Below are 23886 nucleotides of genomic sequence, written 5' to 3'. Positions count from 1 at the left end.
GGCGATGTAATGTCTCATGTCCAGGTTGGGTATTGACTGTAAGCAGAGATCGCTGGATGTAATCTTAGGGACAATGTAATTATAGCAGGGCCACTGAGACCATTAGAATAATCAGGAACACTTTTTCCCTTGTAGAGCAGGACTGGCCTGGATGTTTGGCATCATCACATGATATACAACACATGTTTTACACAAGGTTTAGTATAAAATTCAATAAAAACTAGGATCACTACGTTTCTTCACATATCCACGCTCCATATCGCTGCTGTAACTCCTAAAAGGTTAAATCAAAGTTTGCACTCAGACTTTTCTGCCGAGTCACTTCTGGGTTTATTCCCCGACGTGCGAATGAACCTCCGCTACCGTTCACTTCAATATCAGCACAACTTTAAGCCATAAACCTTACGCAACGATTTTCACTCCCGGCCCCGTTGACTGCGCGGCTGAAGTTACACAAGCGTCGTGTAGGGAAAACAGTTGGCATGTCAACTAATCCAACCACACACAAACCCAGCTGAGAGAGAGAGAGAGAGCGGGCGGGCGAGCGAGCACACCGCAAAATCAAGGGATGTCTGTTTCAATTACGACAACATTTGGATCATTACATAATAATCCACAACTAAACATGCAACATATCTGAGCTAATGTCCTCTCCTAGCGCTGCACAGAGGCAGCTGTGGTCTGTGCAGCCTTGAAAAGACGGAGGAGGCGGGTTCAGCGTTGCTGCGGTACAACGTGCCACAGTGGCGCACTCCTGCTGGAAGTCATGAAATGTGACTTTATTCAGACAAAAATTAAGCTTCATAAATAAGAACCTTTGGGGTGAAAACATACAACTACTCAGGTACGTATTATCACTGTGCAAGTGCAGTACAGACATACTGTGATCATCACTGTCACACTATTCTGAGGGAAATATTCCACCTCACACTTACGTTTAACAAAATCTTAATTTATGATTTTAGATACTGTTGTATGAAACGAATGCATACATCTGCATTTAAAGGAACACTGTATATTCCAACATCCTGCAAACATACACAGAATAAGTCAAAGAGCAGCTAAACTGAGCTGCAATAGGACTGGAACATAATAATGTATCCTGATTATCTATTACTGTATATATCTATTAAGAATTCAGTTTGGCTTCTGAGTTTTTCCTCATTAATCTCATGACAGTCCTAATAGTCTTACTGTATTTTATAGTTTTGGAAGCATGACTACTTGTAAAGCATTTTATTGTTATTTTAGAATCACATACAGGTGATTGATCAAAAACAAAAACCATTATTCAGTTACCTGGACATTTATACACATTAATGGCGCTGGCTGCTTCCTCACTTTACTTCTGTCTCTGACGTTAGCACCACACCTGCTGCTTTGGATGAAGCACCTGACAAACGAGTCGATGTAAATGCCAATGTAAATGAAGGCTATACCATACAGTCAGTGCGTGCTCACTCTAAACGTTGGATCGTATTATCTGCAACACCTTAAGACGTGTGATATCCACAAGATGTTCCACCAGTTTTCTCACATGACCAGTGGCACAAACTAGGATCACACCGGCATCACAATCTGTTTCACCGCGTTTCCTTCTATTATCACTCCTCAGCAGGACGCAGACCCGCTGCCAGCCGAGCCACAGGAAACGCACGCGCTGCATCAATTGATTAAAAAAAGAAAAAAAAAACACACGCGTCATCATTAACTTCATATAACAATGAGTTGAATTGGCCGTGCTCGTGTAATATTGGCTTCCTCCTGCCATGTGTGAAATTGATGACAGAGGAGGAGAGACGGAGGCGCCACATTATGTAAATAAGGTGCGCGAGCGTGCGCCAGTTAAACCGCAGTGCCGTGCGAAGCGAGACGCGGCTGAGCAGTCGGACGGCAGCAGCCGGGGCCGTCGGTAGATGGCGGTAACCCAAGAAACCTGATCCGCCGGGTTCTCGGGCGCTCGGTCTCAGTTTGCAGCACTCGCGTTGAAGGCAGAGGAGCCGAGCACAGTTTGAAGGACATCAAAAGAGACGCCGGAGCGCTCGCATCGGGTCCCCTCCTCCGAGTTCCGCGCGCAGCCCTCCGGAACGCGTCGTCGCAGACGAAAAAACCGGGAATTCCGCCGACACCATGGAAGACAAATCCAATTCGTTCTCCAGCAACAAGGAGGAGAAGACGGATGGGAATAATGTTTTTCAGAGACAGGACTCGATACAGAAAAATAACACGGGGAGCCAGAACATGAAGGACCATGGCAACTCGGTGGGCTTCAAGGGGGAGCGGGAGGAGGCCATGGTGGGCTTTGACGATCTGGAGGGGGCGTCCAGGCAATATGGTTTTATGCAGAGGCAATTTGGGGCCATGATGCAGCCCGGAGTCAATAAGTTCTCCTTGCGTATGTTCGGCAGTCAGAAAGCCGTGGAGAAAGAACAGGAGAGGGTTCAAACGGCCGGATACTGGATCATTCATCCATATAGCGATTTTAGGTAAGGGCTGGAAAAGACACCTGGGCACCCCCCCTTCCCTTCCCCTGCCTCGCTCGCTTTTCACCGCCACCCCGGGGTCCGCAAGCCATTCACTTCCACACATAACGCTCCGTCATCGGCACGCACACGCGCCGCCTGCCCCGAAGCGCACGCGCTAATCTACGTCTGTTTTCAGGCGATCGCGCCGCCGCCGCCAGCGACGCGCTCGGCGGCCGTGTGCGTTTCATTGCGGCATTTCCAAGACACCGGAGAGGGACGCGTCCCGGCCCCGAAGGTGTATCTGTGAAATGTCCTTGGAAGCGGGACGGTGAATGTCATGATTTGAAAACACCCCACACGCGCACACGCGGGCGTCGCTTTCGGATCGCCTCGCGCGGCGCGGCGTCGGGCTCCTCATTGCGACATACTGCGCTGGTGAGGGGGGTGACAGCACCTGAGCACAACGTGACAATAGCATTGCACCATGTCGGTTGTAAACATTTCGGCGCCGAGGCGACGGCCCCGCGTCCGACGAGCGCACAGAATGCGGTAAAACCGCGCACAGACGCCACAAAAATGGCCGGATTGTTGCAAAAAAGAGTTAAAACGCTCCCATCACGGCGGCACGAGCGCTTCACAGCTCCGATGAATTGCGGCGTGTTTGTGCGGCTGCACTGCTGAGGAAATATGATGGAATGCCTGTTCCGCGGGAGCTGCAGGACGATCGGTGTCATTCAGTGACGTGATGCTCGTTCTCCCTGGCTCGTCGCCGTCCTCGGCGCCGTCGCCGGGGCGCGTGCCGCCGTCCCACAGAGGGGGGAAAGACGCGCGTGGTGCAGCAAACGAGAGCATTCGGCTCCAGTGAACGAGACCGGGTTCAGGGCAGGACTGGTTCTCCACATGCTGCGTGTTTACAGTTCACCACTTAACCAATTAGGCGTTACATATGGCTCGGGCTCCGCACCAGTGTCCCCTGGCACCGCTTTATGGCGACACTCATCCCCGTGTTCCGTCGCAACTACGGGGCCCAGCCTGTTGCCAGGCTTCAGCGCGGAGCTGTCCGTGGTCCTGAACCCGAAGCAGGCCTCAGTCTGTTTCCTTCAGCTTTTTTGTGCTGCTGCTGACTCAGACATGCTGGCGTCTGCGAGCTGCATTCTAACCAATGGAACTGATGCACTGAAAGTTACAATTGCTCTTCCACTGGGCTGTGCAGCCTTGCCGCGCGCTGATCGATTGTATTGATAGATTTGAGTGCAGCAGTGACATAATACACAGTGTGCATGATAGCTTTAAACGGCACGAATGCCCCGGGGCCTTTTTGTTTTGCTCCTGCACTTTTTCCAAATAACATAATGCTAACTATGATATCCTGGAGACACCCACTCAAAGACACAGACATATGCACAAGCCTATGCTCACACACAGACGTACAACAGCGGTGGGCAAGGATTAGTAACACAACACAACAGTCAATGAGCTTAGCAATATCTGAAAACAATTATGTAAGAAGATTGACCTCTCTAAAAGATGGCTAAAGGCTAGGGCCTGAACCGTTCAGTAAAATGCAGCCCATAATTAATTTGCTTCTTAGATGTATTGTGAGGGTGGATTTGAAGAATACTGGGGAAAAAAAACAAAGATTGGCTGTTTGATTAATGCTGTATCGGGACACATTGCTCCCAGTAGAGCGGGCGAAGGCCCTCAACTGTTGCCTCTTGTGACATTTTCCAAAGGGCAGGTGCTCAGTCCTTGTCCTCCATCCAGTGTAAATACACAACCTGTCTTACTGTAGCTCGAGTCGTTGCTTCCTAGCTTAAAAGCTGCATCCAGTTACCCTGCAGCATCATGCTGGTGTGATGCAAGCACACTATGTAAATCAAAAGCTTAGTTATCTTGCATGTGTCAAACTATTGTTGTGTTATATAATATCAAAACATCCTATATAATATATTGTGACTATAGTGTAACCAAACAGGAAAACATTGTCCAATGTGAGTGCAGTAGTTGAATGACACCACTATCTACACAGGCTTTGTAGGAGTGTTTGAAACTCCATCTCCAACATATTCTTTGTACACAGTGGCCGCTTAAAGATTAATGGCAGGTTAGTAATATTCATTATTCATAGATTTTCATGCAAGGCCTCATGCGCCCCTGTTTATGCTGAGCAGAGGCCTTTGTCATCATTGTCATTGTCTCAACAGACTCTCAGTGTTGTTTTCCATTAGAGTGTTTTAAAGTGAGTTTCCAGTTGCAGGACAAGTACATTTGCTTTAGCTTTTACTAAGTCACGTTTGCTGGCAGGTGAAACCCGACAGTATGCTGCTGCTCCTGCACACCATTATCTTAGGTGCAAAGTTGTTATTCTGCAGGAAATCAGGAGCGATTGCGGTCAATTTCCTGCTTGAGGCCAATGATAATTACATGCATTCATTCTGACTATAAATATAGAATATTAACATGCAAAAAGAAGGACTTCCATTTAAAGATTTAAAGCTGATGTGAAGTCAGCTTGGAACGATATACTGTAGCACCGGCTTGTGTGGGGTTCCCTCTGACGTTTGGCATTGATTATGATGACGCTCAGAAACGAGCCGGCGCGACTTCCTGCAGAATAGTCTGCGCATCAATACTTGTGCCTCCGATGCAGCTGCTTCAACCCGGGTGGCAGCTGGAATACAAATATCAGCGTAATATGTCAGTGTTTCATGGCTCCGCTTATCATTTTTTTCCCTCCACAGCTCCTGCACTTAGTAGGTCCAAGACATTGATTCCTTCCATTTCATACAGGCTGCATGAATCAGAGGAGTGAATGCTGCCTCTGTGGTGCCACAGCAGAGCCCGTTACTGTGGCCTCGTGAATAACGGACCTCTCCGCGCGCCCCGCTGGGCCTGACGACGTGAAGCTATAGCCGAGGTGGAGGCTGAACGCGCCGCCGCTGCTCAAGCCGCAGTTGCAGTTGCGTGCTCGGCACTCGGTTACTGGTTTGACTGGGGCTGGGCACATAATGAGTATTGGTGCAGTGGAGCAGAAGCATAAACGATGGTGCTTTAAGAGCTGAATGCAGCGTCGGAGCTGTTGTTAAACCTAAAGCAGCGGCCGAGTTGCCTTGAGATGAGGAATGAACCAAGCAACCGGTTTAGACGTCGCCTTCTTTGTGCTTCTACTTCAGCAACATTGAATTATTGCATTGGATTATTCATTGGAGAAGTGGGTGGATTAGAGGTCACGCACAGTATAAATACCACCCACCCGAGTCAAGAGAAATACAGAAGAAGCTCAGAAATGTGGGCTGTTTCCTATCATCGTTTTGGATTAAAGTCATACAAATACTTCTGCTTTAGCTCATGAACTTGCTCGACTTGTTAAAGCCTTGTTTCTACTCTTAAAGCGTGATATTCACCACCACACTAGAGCGCACGACCAGGTCAAGGATCCCCGTGTGAGAGCGCGACTCCTCGGAGCCTGGTTTAAAGCTCGCTGGCGTAAAAAAGTAATATTCCCGAGCGCCCGGCAGAGCGCTGTTCAGTTGAAGTGAACACAATTATCGGACACATGATCTGGGGGTATTTATAAAGCCAAGGGCCCCGCGTAATTTATTCAAACAGATCCATTACCGGACGGCCGGCCCGCCAGCAGCCAGGCAGCCTGCCAAGCCGCCGGTCACATCATATCCATCTTCAGCAACAGCAGCGCGCGGGACGTACGGCCGAGCAGAGCCCAGTTTTTAGCACGAGACACACAGATTCCTGAAAGCTCCTATTGACATTCACGGCTGCTCGGCTCGGGCCGCATCGTGAAGCGATGGATCGCTTTGCTTCTGTTCGTCCTGAGGAGGAGGGGGGCAAGGGCGTTAAGGACACGCAGGCAACTTCAATAATACCCGTTAGATGAATGTGATTTTTGTTCCAGTAGAAGAAGGTGGAGGAAATGCTCAGTCATTCCTCGTTATAGAAACAAAGCGTGTTCTGCATCACTGATTCGTGTGCTTTGCTCCACAGGTTCTACTGGGACTTGATAATGCTCATCATGATGATGGGGAATCTAATCATCATTCCTGTGGGAATAACCTTCTTCTCAGAGCAGACTACCACCACCTGGCTGGTCTTCAATGTGGCCTCGGACACCATCTTCCTGGTGGACCTGGTCATGAACTTCAGGACGGGGATCGTCAACGAGGAGAGCTCGGAAATCATCCTCGATCCCAAAGTCATCAAGATGAATTACCTGAAGAGCTGGTTCGTCGTGGACTTCCTCTCGTCCATTCCGGTGGATTATATCTTTTTAATAGTGGAGAAAGGCTTTGACTCGGAAGTTTATAAAACAGCCCGCGCCCTGCGAATCGTCCGCTTCACTAAGATCCTCAGTCTCCTGCGTCTGCTGAGACTGTCACGACTCATCAGATACATTCATCAGTGGGAGGAGGTGCGTATACAGTACGTTTGGCGTCTTCGTCAGTAAGTGGGGGGGGGGGGGGAAGCAGATATTGTTGGAAAAGTGTCATACCTGCGCGTGTGCGTCGTGCAGTGGTCCCTGCTCTTGGTGGGCGGTTTTTCCCAGCAGCACGGAATCAACCTTGAAAGGTTAACGCACGGGTATAATTGTGCACATGTAAAAATAATGGGTGCTGTCAATCACTGCTACGTAGGGCCTATCCGCGGATAACAAGCGGAAAAGGCCGGTCCGAGTCCACCGATGGGTGAAATTAATTCAGAATCAGAAATCTAAAGTAATTACCTCTGCTTTTCAGAGCAGTGATTCAGCTGGAGCTGTGGAGTGGTTTTATTTGGACTCGGGGCATCGTGTAATGCGGATAGCTCGTGTACTTTGCTGGTGCGGTCGTCTTGCATGACTCCGGCGGATCTTGTGTGAGCATCCACAAGGTTAAACCCCACTGGACATAACGGAGAGTGATACATTATTACCCTCTGCCGAGTCATTGCGCTCCCTGACTCAGACTATTTAACCAAGCTCTAATGTTCTCCTTCTCCCGGTAACGATTTCATTCGCGCGGACTGATCCGACGCTTGCGCCTCTCCTCGGTGTCGCTCGTTAAACTAGCCATTCTGGCAGATGGACACATTGCAGACACCATCCAACACCCCAGCGCCAGCATTACACCGCAGCTCGTCCTTGCCCCCTCGCTCCCTGTCCATCTTCCTCCCTTGTTGTTATCCGAGCTGGGTGTTTGAAGCAAACTGTCGTTGTCGGGGCTCAACCTGATCCTCCACACTTCTACTATACAAGAATAGTAATTTCACTGTAGATGCATTTATAAAACCTACAAATGCTATTAACTTGTGAAGAATAAGCAGTTATAAGATCACCCAATACATTCATTAGTCATGTTTAGAACCCAGCCAGAACTCAGCGTCCAACCCCCAGCCCCCGTGCTATGGATCAGAGAACATTTACAGTGCAGGGAAACGCTCATCTACGCGCTCACGTACCAACGAAGCGTCACGCGGTGCAGCTCGTGGGTTCCTGTCGCCTCACGTTTAAAGCGCTTTTTATTAGCGTCACAGCGTAAATGTGACATTTGAAAAACAAAAGCGTTATTCACGCCTGAGCAAAACATTATTCAGGCTTTGCCAAATACGGTTTTAGCGTTAGAGCAGGATCCCCCCCCCACACACACACACAGCTCTGTGTTATTACGTTGGCGCTGGCGCCGTGTGGGGATTTGCTTATGAAGTTTTGACGGAGCAGGACATTATATGCTGTGGCTGCGCGCGGTGGGAGGATGCGACAGTATGGAGCAGGTTAGAAGCACAAATAGAGCTGCAAGGTTAATGAATGTACAGTGAGCCTGCGGAGCAGCGCCGTGCGTGAGGATGTGTCATACTGCCTGGAAACAGCCCGCTGCTCCTGCTCGGCCTCATGCTCAGCGCGTCTTCCTCTGCATTTGTCTGTACCAAGGGGCTCTTACGGGAAGGTTTGTCCCGTTTCTAATTATAATAATTCACTATTAGTTTATGTCTCCGTCCAAAGCGTCAACGTCTTCTACACTATTTGTGCAACACAATGGAAGCAATGCAAATCAAGCTGTCACACGTTTGTTTATATAGATATAATTATTATATATGAAGGTCATGCAGGGCGGCAAACATGGCGGGAGCTTAAACAGTCCATGTACAAACACGGAAGCTTAACATTTTCCGTCCCAAAGGGAAAAAAATTAAAAAAAAGAAATCTCTTAGTCACCGGTTTCCTCTGCTCGACTGTACCGGCTGCCAGAGGACTCGTTTTTAATGGCAAAGTGTTTAACGATTAAATGGAATAATGAGAAGAGTCGTCAGGGGCATTTTTTACCCTTTTCATCTTAAGGAACATCTTTAGACCGTTCAAGGGTGGTTTACCCCCTGCTACGGTCATCTCCAAGCCCAGCTCCCTCATGCTGCTCTTAATATTCCATGCCCTCTCCGCTGCACAGATAATTATCCCCATTATAGTCACCGACGACAATTGTTGCCCAACTGCATTGATGCTATAACTTATGAGCCAATAATAGGTGTTGATATCCCCCATAAAGTGCTTTTGGTTGGCTGTAGCTAATAACTAGGGGTAAGAGCTGCAGGAGACGAGGGGGAAACGTTTTGTTGCAGAGAATCCCTAGAGCTCCCGGTGCCACATCTGGCTTATCACAGCCACCAGGTCTGTAGCCAGATCCCAGCTCAGACAGGGGGGCAGGGGGGCTCAGGTTGAGCTTGTGGCACCATATCGGGCCCATGGGATGCATCTACCCTTTCTAAAGCCCCGGGGCGAAGTCTGTTGGTTTTTTACGGGCTCAAACTCCCCAGAAACTGAGCTTAAGTCACGGGCAACGGTTTATTGACCGTAAGTGCTCATTGACAGGTTTGTCAGCCAAGCTGACACTAGTATGGACTGTGTGTTACAGTCAGAGGTTGCCTGAGGGGACTGTGATATCAGCATGAAAATATATTTTAATATACAGTAGCTAAACACTGTAACTCGCAATTTAGGACTAATCCTGTTATGCAGTGTATACGAAAGTCGATGATTTCCTTTTGAACACAATAGTGCATCATGTGTTAAAGATAATGTAATAATTTTAAGCATTGTGAGATATCTGCCTCCCGATTTAGCAGCTGGTTTCCTCTTTCACAGCGCGCGACGTCTTGGGCAACATAACAGTTAAACGTAGTCTGATCCCGTCTCACGCTGGGAGCTACACAATCATTCCCACAGTGATCGTCAGTGGAAACAGTAGAGACAGGTTTCACTCGCCGCTGTTGGCACGCACGCACGCGAGCGGGACAGGAGCGAGGTCTCCCCTCGATGGTGCCACGTGCATCACGACCACAGAGCTCCAGCAGTCGCACAACCCGGTTCAGTCGACAGCAGCATCACAGCCTGAGCTCATTCTCCGATCACGGCGGCCACGTACTGTCACAGCACCTCATGCTCCTTAAATACCAAGGTTCTGAATGTGAGGCCGTTCCATCCCTTCAGCTGGGTGTTTTTTTAAGATAATGCTCAGCCCAATGTAAGTTATCAGTTTAATTAGAGTGTCCGTGTGGAGCAGAGGCGCACGGATGATTCGCCGCTCGCCTGGTAAATTGATCCGAAATGGGGAAAATGTGTGGACCTGGGTATCTAGATCTAGGTAGTAGTGGCAGCTAACTACATTACTGGCTGAATCTGCTCTGTGCAGAAATACCCCCCCTTCTAATCAGACACGGTGACGGCACCAAGTCAACAGAATGTCAGCAGATGTGTTTTTATAGTTTTCTCTTTATCAAAACTGTTTTGACAACGAAGACACAGCAGTAAAAGCCTCCATCGCGGCGCTGGTTCAGCACAGAGCACCGTGCGGGACTCGTGAGGCGAGGAGCGATCGCGACCAAGCCGCTGCACGCTGTAATTTGCCGCCTCAGCAGCAGAGACTTTGGTGACAGAGGAGATTAGTCGGCTTTGCGCCGCGGAGCCCGCGGCCCCGGCTCACCTGTCTCAGAATAGGCCGTGCCAAGCGCCGGGCGCCTTAAGGCGAGCGCCCTGGTCTCAGGCAGAGACACAGGTGCAGAATCACGCACGCGCTCAGACGTTGTGCTGAGTCATGAAGTGCTCGTGAGGCTGAAGGAGAGAAAGGCCTGATGGGAACAGAAAGGCGAGTAACAGTGTTTCCGGTGTGACGATAGATTTCCTATTGTGTTGTGTATAATTACAGGTCATTAAACCAAAGACATCAACCTCCGCTGTTCACCCCACTACCTAAAAGACAACAGAGCCTTTAGCGGGTGTCTGTAAACGACTGCTTCCTGTCGGTCTGACCCGATCTGCAGGGCTGATGCTTTGAATATGTCACAACCTCCAGGATAGATGTGGCCTGATGGGCTTTTTCTTTTTCTTCGTAGCCATTAACTCAAAACTGTGGAAGCTTCACTGCAGCAAAAACGATAAAACACATTAAAACAGCGAAGTTTCATGCAAGCAAATTCAACTTAAAAGGTTTTGACTGAAACACACAAATAAAGTAGTTGTGGTAAAATAATATGCACAGTCTACTGTAAATGTTAGTGAGCCAAGATTTGGTGTTTTATTCATGTCAAATATAAGTCTGGTTTTCATCAAAGCTGCTCTGAGAAAACTGAGCAACAGCAACTTTGCTCCGGAGCAGACACGATCAGCGGCAGGATGCACAGCGGGTTCAGGTAAATGGACGTTATCTCTGTGCAGGTGGGTGATACATTCCTGTTCAGTGGATAAAAATAGGTCAGTGTTGCACCTAGTGAACTCCCAATCGAATCATCCCAACGCAGTGAACATGCTACCTAGCGAGAAGCGCTGTGCAAACCCACTATTATGCATTTCTGGAGAAACACATGGCATTTGTCACCGAAGCATGTGCGAAAGCAAATTTGCCGTCCAATGCTACGAGGCACTTGGCCACGGAACAGTGGATTTATGCTTCCTCTCCTTCGCTCGCTGCATATTTCATCGGCGCCGCTTGTGCACGCTTGGTCGCTCTCGGTCCGGCGCGTCTTAAAACATGTTTATGAAGGGAGCTAACAAATTAGCATTTCTATGCAGGCTGGAGGTCCCCGTCGCATAAATCCTCCGCTGCGGATGGACCGACGGACGCTGCACGCGGCCGTGGGCCGTGGACGGAGCCCCTCCCTGTTGACTGCACAACGCGGCCGGGCAGGCGTTTGTCGGGCTGCGATGAGCGGGAGTCGCTGCCCGCGGGGGGCTGAACGGCTCCGTCACGTGCCGTTGTGTGCGACAGTCTGCCTGTCACGCGTTTGACGGCTCTTATTTAACCAGCACTGCCCTCGACGAATGAGAAACAACGCGGCTGGAATTGTCTGAATGAGTCCCGTGCTTCTCCCCCTGCCAGACGTTCAAACTAGACAAAAAAACAATAAAAACCAATCTAATGGACTCTCAACCAAAAAGGCAAGACGACGCATTCGCCCCCTCCTCCTGCGCGGTCGTGTCCTCCGAGTTTAAAAACACAGCTCTCTGACGATGAACATAACGTGCCTCGAATCGTGTCCTCGCTCAGCTCGCTGAGTCTTTCTTCCCCCCTCGTGTAGCTTTCAGCCGCCCCCCCTCTTGCCAAACCACTTATCACTGCTTCTGTTGCTACAGTAGTTGGTCTTGTTCACTGCAGCCGAGTGTTAATAGCTTCACCATATGGTGGAGAAGCCAGAGTTCATGTCAAACCAGTGTTGATCAAATTAGAAGAGCACAGTTTATACATCTACATTTACAGCATTGTCATTTTCTCAGTCCTTGTATCAACTGAGGTACGCTGGGTCATATTCATTGTCCTCACCACTGTGTGTGTATAATGTAAAGTCTCACGCGCTACTGTCTTATAATTAGAATTCGTCCAAGGCTATTTTTGACTCTTGCCGAGTGAACGCAGTGAGATGGGAGATGCAGTGGCTTCCAACCACTGGCGTCTTCCGCTGTCGAGCCCGAGGTGGAACTGGCGGTGGAACTGGCCCGCACAAGTCAAACACAATCAACATTTGCAGCCTTGTCCAACATCTGCTCATTATTTTTTGCAGCATTATTCTTTTTTTTATGCAGTAAGCCCCCGCGGAGTTCAGCGCATGAAAACAGCCAAAGCCGCTGTGATCTTCCACCCTTTCCTATGGGATATCCCCCCTACCCCCCACGATGTGCCCAGTACAGTAAGCAGACAGATGACAGATATACTGTAGTATGTGGGCGGGGCTAAAGTGATAAGAGCGAAGATTAGGCTAATCTTTGTTATTTCTGTTCTGCGGGTTGTTGTTAGTGGCCACTGCCCGTGCGTTGCTGGTGGGTTATTGGAGCTTACATCAAGGGAAACAGATGCAGCAGTCATCCTGGCACTCTACAGTATCTTCTCCCATCAGTGGGTATTCAGATGGGGCCACCCCCAATCATGGCAGACATCCTGTAATGATGTGTGCATCCATTAATTAGACGTCTTCCTCTGCTTTCACGTCCCAAGAGTTAACGCTGCATCGGGTGGATTTGGCGACGCAATCTGTCAATCTGCCATGACAACAGCTGTGCTTTTCAATTCAGGTCTGAGCACAACGCCGTCCGATGGAAGTGCAGCGCCACATGTTCTAAGAGGTTTTAAGTGGCGCACAATAGCTATATTTGCAGGTAGGAGGTCGGGGCGGCTGGTTGGGACCATGAAACGGGACACAGCTGCGTTCATGACCGGTACGTGGCGTTTTGGCCTTAATGACGAACCGATAGCGGGAAGTTGGGGGATTATTATTATTCAAAGCGAGTGTGTCCTTGATATAAACGGTGTTAGCAAAGGTTCATCTCGCTGATGTTTACACGAGCACAGCAGGTCACACTGTGCGATCCAGTCAAATCCCTCCTGCTCTCACATGGGCGCTAATCTTCCCTGACTGCCTTCTTAACACAACACGGACTCGGGGCCACGGCGCTCAGCCCTCCTCTTCATCGCTCCTCGTCCTCACCCTTGTTCGCAACTGTCAACCTGCCGCCTTGCACTACTGCATGTGCACGTTCACAAACGAAGCAAGTCTCAATCTTAAATAATTACCACTCATCACATAGATCCTGCTCTCTGCATGTTGGTGTTTGCTCATACTTGCTCACAGCAGCCTTGGGCGCGTGTTGCTTCTCCATTACCTCCCTGTCTGTCTCTCCATCAGGTCTGTCACACACTGACTAACTGAGGACTTGGACTTTCCTGAAATGATGCTGTCAAACTGAATCAGACTTACGTAACCAGACAATTAGAGGGAAAAAGGGGTCATTTGGGAAAACAGTTGTTCTTGAAACCATTGGCACGATTCTAAACAATGCGTCCACACCCACTGCATTAAATTGGCCTCTGGGCGTACAGTATTTCCCCTCGGCGCCGGATCGGTGCATAGGTGCAGTGTTGCTGTTTGAGTTCGGAGATGTCGCGTATGCATGTTTTCTTGGAGCTGAGCTGATGTGTTGATTTGTTACCGCGGCTCGTGTTACAGGTACAAATCAATAGCGCGTTCATGCTCCTCCTCGTCCATAAATACATTTCCTTGCTCCCCTGATGCACTGAGCTTTTCCCACATAGGTCAGGCTTTAAGCCTTGAGCCTGTTCTGGATGGTTTAACGTCAGCGTTTAAGGTTCTGCAGCCGTAACGCCTCCCTCACAGACGATGTCCATGCAGAGCATCAGAGACGCCCCCACCCCCCACCCCCCACCCCCCGTGGCTGTGCGAGTTCCACTCCCGGGGGGGATGCTGCCCCTGCCAATGCAGCTCCGAACAGTAGAGCACAGATTAAGGCGGAACAGAAGTGTTGGGGTTATCACGCTCACACGACCAAAATAGACGCGGAGCGGGTGAGACGGCGGCCAAGGCCGCTTGGGCTCGCGATACAGTGCAATGAGCTCCAAGGGAGAACACGGACACGGCCGACGACTTGACCATCTACTGCATTCCACCCTAATACTTGAGCGGCTGTAATCCAGTAAAACACTGTTACTTTTGCTGGAAGGGCTTAGACGCGGCCTGTCATGCAGTCGGTGCAGTAAAGAAACAATGACGGCCTCTTTAAAGCCTCCTCTGTTACATTAATAGATCACTGCTTGTTTTTCAGCCTGTGTAAAGATCCAATCGATCTCCATTTGTCTTTTAATTAAGTCGGTGGCTACAAATTACTGTTGGACCTCGTTACCTAAATGTTCTAACTCTACGTCAGAGATCCACAGCTTTTATTTTGGAGGGAAACCATTAACAGTCGGTTTTTTATATGACACAGAATAAGATGTGTCTTCTTGTGTAGGTCAGAGCATCTGAGATACAGTAGTGCCAACTCTATTTATATGCATTTGTTGCTGAACAACACATGAATCAACACACTCATCCGCAGCACAATACAGTCATGTGAGTTATAATTACTTGTCCTAAGCAGCGGCATCTTCGAAGAGAGCGAATGGCGCTGGAAATATACAGAAATCAAGTCCAAGACAAACCGAAAAGTCCGGCGGCTGAGAAGAAAACACGAGACGAGCCAAGTCCCAGTCAATTCCCACTACATGATAATATGATTTTTCAAGTCCAAGTTCAACTGTAGCTTTGTGATTAAGCAAAAACCCCAAAGGGTTCCAAGAGGAGATTTACAAGACGATGCTAAGCGGGAGAATTCCAGATTTTCCTGGAAGCAGTTTTGTCATCATTCAACGTAATAGCCAGTGGTGGATTTAATCCCCTCAAATTAGTCCCTTGCTAATCCTCACTAACCTCAGACAGAGGTCACCCATGTCCAAAAAGAAGATGCATAAAGAACACTTTGTAATTGTGTTTTGACGAAGGGCACTTCTCATAGGCTGCACCACCTCTACGGCATTCAAACAACTACTAATAGACATATTGGCTTTTACCTGCGGTCAGAGTCTGTATTCTCATCTGCTCTACGGGGATGTGTGGTTGGATGGATGGGGACGGGCCCAACGTGCACGGGTGCCGCGCCGGGTGCACGCGACCGCCGCGTGACCTTGCGTCGCGATCACTTCACATCTTGGCTTTTTGTCTCCACTGTATTAGAGGATTACGCTGAACTACGCCCCTGTCCGCCGTCAAATTTCAGCTCCACGCACTCAAGTCTAAGCCTATATTTGAGCAGCGCGGTCTGGGCTCGCGAACGCAAGCCTTTTCCAGTTCTGCTTTGTTGTGTCTAACATTAGGAACATCCCCTCATTATCGACGCAGCTTATCCTGCTTGGGGTCGCAGGGTCGACGGGAGCCTGTTCCAGCTGACGCCCCCTTCGCTCATTGGCACATTCATGTCAAGTCTGGTGTCCTGATCCGAGTGTTAAGGAGTCTCTGTGTGTACAGGAGTGCTGTGCTATTTGAATATAATGAAATAAGTTTATTTTACCTGAACATAAGGGCTTAGTCAGCACTGTGGGGCTTTTACTTTGAGATCTGGTTCAACTTCCCTCACTGCGGGTGCGCGCCTGCATCAACGTTAAGTGTGCCGCACGCACACTTCCCCTTTTCCTCGCCGAGTCCTCGCCGCATATCATAATCTCGTAAACACTCAGCCACAAAGCTGCGGAGTGACGATCCAGCGCGAGCATATTTAAAAAGTTGTGGAACCCAAGAGCTGATAAGCGGAACATGGTGCTGGCTCTCTGGAGTGGAAACACAGGCCATGTTTGGATTTCTCCCCTAATAATGGAGTTAGTGGAGTGATGCTGCCCGGTTCCCTCCATTCCGTGCAGAACGGAGCTCTGATTGAGGCAAAGCAGTTTCCCACTGGGATTAATAAAGTCCCCTGAATGTTAAATCTTGAAAATCCTTCATTTCCACAGCAGACCTCTGTGCCCTCTCTGAGTGTGAACCTATAAACTCGCTCCTTCGGTTCTTTTTCATTCCTACAGCTCTAATCTTGTAATTAATGTACCTATTACCAAAAGACAGAACGGATATTCAGCGTTTCCAGCTGTTAAAAATCATCCTAATGCATCCCTACGTCACAATGAAGGTTATTCTGTATAATCCCCTGACCTGACCAGTCATCTACACCAAGAGCCTCTATTATTAAGAGCTCTAATAATAGACCTCTACCTCACAGCTACCTGCTGCCACTAGCAAACTTTTCTGACCGGTGCCCCCGATACGCAAACCCAAACAAACCCAGCGCTGTTAACGCTTTCCTCCATCTTTCCCCCGTGGCCTCTGTGTCCTTGGGGTGGAGCTGAGTCACTAAGGTTTGCCAGCAAAGCGAAACCATCCCTGGGAAATTTTCTAAAAACACCTCTCTGCAACCTTCACACAAACGCATGCTCCATCTCACCATTTGCCCCCCCCCCCAAATTGCACACCCTTATTTTTCTCTTTTGTTGTGTTCTTCAAATATCTGCTTTGAAAAGGAAGGTACAAGGAGGCATTCAACCCTTTTCTATTTCTGTCTGGTCTAAATCTTTTGCTATGCTCAAATGAACCATACTTCCTGTTTTACAACCATTTTGCATCCCTCCAGGAATATGTACCTTTAACAATCACCTTTATTTCCTGCCGTCTTTGCTGTCGCCTCTCCCATTCTCCCTTCGTCTGCTGTTCCTTCCCATTATGTCATCAAACTGTGATGATGGAGTTCTGCTAAATTAAGAATAAAGTCACAGGCAGCTGTGGAGATACTGGGTGCACGGAGACAGTCATCCTGTAAAGCTAGCAGCTAATTTTAGCCTTTCAGGGCAGTGCATTGTATCTCTCTGTGGAATAGTTGAACCATAGAGGGATCTGAGCATCAGCTCAGCCGCTTGTTCTCTGCTCTGTTTTGTGTGTGGCCACTGTCCTTTGTGCAGAAAGGTGATGGGACAGTCACAATGCACTGGGGAGGAGAGATGTGGATTCAAAGAGCTTTTAAAACACCTGGGGTTCAGGGAGAGTTGTGATGGGGAGATACTGAAAGCAACACAGGCTCAGAATGAAGCCAGGAACACACACGCACACACTTTTTCTCTACTTTGGTTTTTGTGAGAAGATGAAGTATAATTTTCACTGTCATCATCAAAACTGATGTTTTTTTCCCCATTGTGCAAGACAGAAGGTGTGACTTTAAACTTAAAATGACAAAATTAATAAAAGTAAAGATTAAACTGGACTAATATGCAGTTAAAATGAAAAAAAAAGGTTCATTACTTCATTAAAAGAGGTTCATTACTGTATGTGATGTATAATGGAGAATTTGAAGCATAAAAATAGCTATTTATCACGAGAAGCCCAATTAATCAATAAATTAGCTAATTTATTGTGCAAAACTAACGTGTCAGCCTCCATATTCTGCCCACATTCGACCAATTTACCTTTTCCAATGCTGGGGATGGAGCGTCGGTGTGAGGTGATGATGAAATAACCAACCTGGAAAGAGGTAATGGCTTTTCCATGTTAATGAGAAACTCTGAATTACTGCCCCGGCCAACCAGGCGTGAGTCAATTCTCTGTGCTCAGGTTCAGTGTAAGTGAAACAGCTTCTCAGTGCAGACACGCTTGCTAACCCCTCTGATGACTTTCTATTCTGAAACCTCCCGCTCTGATTAAAACGGCCACACCAGCAGGAGCCCCGGCTCGTGGCATTTATCCACGTTTGCCGCCTGATTTTTCGGCGTTTTGTCATCTCACTCGGGTCGGTTTGCTTTGTAAAGCAGCCGTGATAAACTGTGCTCTCCCCCCCACACACACACACACACACACACACACACACACACACACACACACACACACACACACACACACACACACACACACACACACACACACACACACACACACACACACACACACACACACACACACACACACACACACACACACACACACACACACACACACAAAAAGGCCACGTACCGGTCATGTGGCCAAACAGTGACTTTGTGCTGTACCTCTTTCTTTTTATTTAATGGACTTTGTCACCGTACACGCCTGTGGACCCATTTTAAACCTAATTAATCTGTGTCTCTCTGTTCTTTCTCATTGACAGATCTTCCATATGACCTATGACCTGGCTAGTGCGGTGGTAAGAATATTTAATTTGATAGGGATGATGCTGCTACTGTGTCACTGGGATGGCTGTCTCCAGTATCTGGTGCCTCTCCTCCAAGACTTCCCCCCTGACTGCTGGGTGTCCCTAAACGGTATGGTTGTAAGTATTGCTCTCTTCTCTTTCGTTTCTTATTTTGCTTCTCAGTGTTTATTGGTCTACACGTACAGTACTGGAGTAACCTGCAGCAGCTGCCTAGGTTTTCTTCATGCTCCTTGTCTATACAGCCAATGACTTAGATCTCTGCGTGCATCATTTAGTCTCTCCATCTCCTTGTCTTCCTGGGAGATGGGGTCAAACGGACCGTGGTTGTTCCTCTCAGAGCGATGTGATAGTGTAGAAGTGCGTACAGGCCTCCTGGGCAACGCTGATTGTAAATGCTCGCCCGGGAAACTCGTCTGCCTTCTCATCTCCTTCTCCCTGACAAACATTTCTGTACTTCACATGCACACGGACTGCTCAGGGGCATCGGACTGGAGGTTGGAATGTCAGCTCTCCTCAGCGTCCTCCGTGTCCCGCTCTTGTTTTTTTACTTGGAGGCAATAAGTTGCCCGAGTCAGTCCAATACCAAGTAGCATGTGTTATTCATCCAAACAGACATTATCCATCTCCGTTTGCACCAAAGTGAATTTGCAGTGATATCATTTTCCACATAACCGCCATGATTCATCCTTGCTGAGTGTCTCAGACATGAACCGCGTCACACAGCTTATTACGCACACACGCTTTGACAACGCACAACGTTCCTCTGACGAACACGACGCCAGATTCACACTCCAAGGTGAAAATGAAGAACAACTTGTGCACAGAAATAATCTAGTGACATCATCTGACTGCAGCCATTTGTTTGCAGACTAGCAAACGCACCTACAGCACGTAAACACTCTGGAGTTGAAAAGGTCAAAAACACAACAACTCGACCAGTGAAGCAGGATTAGCATAAATTTTATGAATCAGTAGTCTGAATCTGTAATCTAGCGTGTTACCATGTGTTTGGATAAGATAATGCATGTTTTGAGAGCACTGACACCATCAGTGGTCAGAAAGCATGGACTCAAGTTATGTAGTAGTGCAGGAAGTGGGTTGGATGATAACTGAAATCTGTAGAAAATCAAAGCCACTCCTCAGTTACAGTTACACAGTGAAAGGCAGCAAACACTGTACAACAGAGAATTTAACAGCTCTTTTAATTATTGTACTTCAATTATATTTTTAAAAGTACACAAGACAGTTGAGTCCCTCACTTGTATTTCCAGTTCAAATAGAAGAAAGTGAGAAGATGTATTACATCACTAAAATGAGGATGAATCATACAGAGAGTAATTCAAATGACAATAACCACATTTTAATTGAATTCTGTTTGGAATTAATTTGCTTTATTAGTAATTTTACCTCTGTTCTCGTGATGATTAAATTACTGTCATTAGCTCTACTGTACTTCTGCAGAACCTTCCTTCAGAGATCCTCAATCCAAAAAATAATTGAGTGAGACGATCATTAGCCGCGGCCCTGAACGAGGCATTGTGGAGTCGACTACGCCGTGCACGCGAGCGCTACTGTGGGACGTCGGTTCCCGATTCGCGCCCACAGTGCTTCTGACTGTGATGTGGTAGAATGAGCAATTTGCAGAGGTTCCCCGTGGAGCCTGGCTGAAACGGAGGCCGTGCGTGCCGAACGGGGCCTCGCAAATCCAAAGTGAAAAGCCCGGATCGCACGTGGGATTCCTCTTCTCACACCATCACAACGCATTAGCGCTCATGAGCTGAACGGCCGGGTCTCGATGTGCACCCCCCCCCCCCCCTTTGTTGGCTGCAGGTAGAAAAACATAATGTGGTGCTCTGGCCTGGCAGCAGAGCCAGCGTCGGCCTCACGGGCCGCGTCTGGTCCAGAGTGACTATGTTAAATTGGGATTGCGTCATATTTTTCCTCCCGTTGCTCTCTGTCTCCATCCTGAGAAGACGCGAGGGGCCAACAAGGACTGCAGATACTGCTGAGTGGTGCAGAACATGGTATAGGGCTGTTATCTTCCTGACTAATGGCCTGAGAGTGGATTCTTACTCTTTAGAGGCAGCATTTACTTAATCACCAGACAAGATAATGCCACTGTCGCTGTTTTGGCTCAGGAAGGAGGCCGGTGGGCTGTTGCTTTTGTCCGCTTGTGCAGCAGCCTGTGTGTTTAACCATTTCTGCCCAGGCGCATATTAAAGCGACAGACAGCTGAGCAGTGGTCTACTGAGGATTCATGTCTCAGAGAGGGTGCAGGGCTGAGAGATGGACACACACACACACACGCGCACACACACACGCGCACACACACACACACACACACACACACGCACGCACACACGCACGCACACACGCACGCACCACTGCCCTACAGCATCCGTCACTCGTCCAGGCCTCTTTCATCCACAGACCACACAAACTACAGTACTTCACCATCTCTTTCTTCTTCCCAAACTCCTGAATGAGTCATGTCCAACAGCTGGTCTCAGTGCCCAGTTATGAATTAATCAAACCTTTTTACTCTGCTCTTGAACAACAAGATCTGCTGGTTTCACCCGAATGGAAAATAAATACTGCTGCATATGAACAGCACGCTTTTTTATTTAGTTACTTAATTTTATAGCTGTATTTTAAAGATAGTAATGCACAAGGAAAAAAAGGGCACATGTTCTTTCACTCTGGACTTTTTTTCCATAAGTTTTTTTACTAAATGCATGTTCCTAAGCTTAATAATAAAACTATGCTGCACTTACTGTGAACTGCTGAGTCAGCTTTGTGTTAGTATGCGTATGTGGGCGTAGAGACGAGAACTCGCTGTGATTTCTGTTTGTTGCTTTATGAGTTCTGGTGGTGTTGAGGGTCAAATCCTGTCCTCTGCACTCACGCAATAAATGACGTCTCATAAATATCTGTCAGAACCAACAACAAGTACTGTAACGCCTCTGGGCCACAGTCACCACCGGGGTGCTGAATAATCAGTGGTCGCATCACATGGCCAGTTAAAAGTTGTGGCACTTAAATAAAAAGCTGCTCAACTTGCAGACGTCTCAGTCCAATCAAAAACTGCATAGTAAATTGAATACGAGGGTCTGATGTCACTGGATTTGTAAAATACAGCCCTTAATTATACAGTATTTAGAAAAACTCAGGAGGAGCTGAATAGATCTGATGCGTGGTCACATTTACTATAATCAAAGGAATTGTTGAGCATAAGAAAGGAGGAGAAACTGAATTATTATTATTATTATTAGCAGAGCTGCTTCAATGACATTTCCAAACTTTGTGCAAACGCTGTCTGACTCATTTGCTTTGATACATCAGTCACTTTCTATGTTATAGTCCTAAAGTGTGGAAGTGCTGTGAACTGCTGGGGAAAATGTTTAACAGACGGCGCTCACCCACATGGGGGGCGCTGCTTATCAGGGCTGTTCATCACTTTTATTAAGCATGCTTAAACGTCTCTCATCTGTCGAGCTCGGTTAATAAGGAGCTGCTCAGTCTAATACAGTACAAACAGGTCCTGATTCCCATCATTTACTCTCACGGGAACTTTCATATTGTCTAGAAAGGTTGATGTTGCTGCAGGCAGTTCCTCAACCTGCACCTGTCAGTTTATCTCAACCATCACTTCTTTCACTTTCCATCATTCAGCAATTTATACTAGAATGCTCCAAAGGTTTTTGCATCTCATCCTCTGCCATAAACAAATTCAGAAATATGACAAGCGTTCCAATGACGTGACGTCACCTCCTACTGTACATGACAATACGCTTATAGTATAAGACAAGCTAATTATTCAGAGCTAAACATTCCAAAAAGCATTGCAGACAGTCTCTGTTGCATCCATTTTTGTGTGCACCAAAGGGAAAAAGGTGCAGCGAGTCCCTGCAACTCGTCCGTTATCAACAGTCAACACAGCGTTGCTGCCGTGATGCTAAATAAACAGTGACCCATCGCAGCCACACGTGCTCCATGTACAGATGTGGAAGGACACCAAAGGCCCATGACCTCATAAACGGCATTTGTTCCACTTGCACGGTTGGGTGCATTTGTTCTGCATGTCTGTGAGAATATATATAGACTTTAATGTATTTTGTATGACACAAATGTCGTTTATGTAAGATTTGTGGCACAAGCAGTGTTTTGGTGACTCGTAGAAGGAAAATTAACTGCCAAGGCAAACTGGACCGCTTGTTATTAAAGCTGGCAAGTATAATTATCACAGATTTTCTAGTCAGTCTGGAAACATCTAATCAACACGGAGATGAGAATTGGTGAGTCATCCGGGTCAGATGATTAGCAGTAAATTTATTTGCTAAATCCCAGTTGATGAACAGTGTGTGGTTGAGCAGAATGCGGGATGGCGTGACAGGAGCAGACGCCAGCGCGTGGACGTGATGCACAGAAAACTATGTCAGCAAGTGAAGAACATTAGCTATGTTTTCTAGTTTTTATTTCTTTTCTTAGATTTTCTGTGTGGAGTGAGATCCGATCCAGCGAGAAGCGCTTCCTCAGCAATCCTTGTTCGCAGTAGGTGAAACTACTGGGGCAGTCAGCAACTTGGCCGTGGCTACGAGGCTCGTAACCAGAGAGCTGTCACAGTTGTCTGCAGATAGGAACTTGCCGGGTTTCACAGATGTAGCCTCAATGGGCGCGTGCAGATGCTCACTGGCGAATTTGCACGCCCCCTGGGGAAAAGGCACATTTCCACATTTGACATGTACTGTAATAATGAGCGCAGATCCAAATCTTTCTATTATGCTTCCGGAGGCTAAAGCGGTGGATTAAAAGAATTAAAATTTAAAAAAAAAATCTGGGGGGATTCTGAAATGCAAGTGATGCAGACAGACCATTGTGATTCTATAGGGTTCAGGCTGTTTTTATGGTATTGCTCATAGGTCACGGCATAGTCAAACCCTGACACATGCCTCACTCAAAGCTGAGGGAGGAATTCCAATGCCAATATTACAGAAGTCAGCACACGATCCAGTAATGATTTTAATGAGAAAAAGCTGCCTCTCAGGCATTCATACTGTTGCACCCTGGCTAAGACCACAATGCCACCACTGAACAGTACAAAGCTTGTTTTCTGACACTGTCTCATTATGTGACAAGCATGCTGCACATCAAACTCTGGGATGAAGATGTTGGTTTTGAGGAGCAGTGGTGTCTGATTAGTGCATTTACTAAATATAAATATCAGCCAAACACTGTACCTGTCTGACGTAATAATATGAGGACATCCAGATGTGATTCAGAAATGAGAAATGCTTGTCTTAATGTGGCTGCTTTTCTGCTCGTTTTCCCAGTTTGCTGCAACTGCTCCGGTTGTTCAAACGTACAGTGAGTAACAATAAGAATGGCTTCTCCCAAACC

The 23886-nt window shown here is 47.7% G+C and overlaps 1 protein-coding gene across 1 annotated transcript in view; it reads left to right on the top strand.

Moving 5' to 3' along the window:
• Window positions 1-1862: 1862 nt before the first annotated feature.
• Window positions 1863-23886, top strand: part of LOC114866514 (potassium/sodium hyperpolarization-activated cyclic nucleotide-gated channel 1) — a 42167-nt gene continuing 20143 nt past the window's right edge. Inside the window, exons 1-3 of the mRNA XM_029168361.3 lie at window positions 1863-2486; window positions 6468-6891; window positions 18445-18606. Coding sequence (XP_029024194.1) covers window positions 2131-2486; window positions 6468-6891; window positions 18445-18606 — 942 coding nt within the window. The 5' untranslated portion in view covers window positions 1863-2130. The remainder of the gene's footprint in view (window positions 2487-6467; window positions 6892-18444; window positions 18607-23886) is intronic.

The sequence above is a fragment of the Betta splendens genome, chromosome 12, assembly GCF_900634795.4.
Source record: "Betta splendens chromosome 12, fBetSpl5.4, whole genome shotgun sequence".
NCBI lineage: Eukaryota > Metazoa > Chordata > Actinopteri > Anabantiformes > Osphronemidae > Betta > Betta splendens.
Note: the sequence above shows the minus strand (reverse complement) of the source record. Positions and strands in the feature narration are given on the sequence as shown.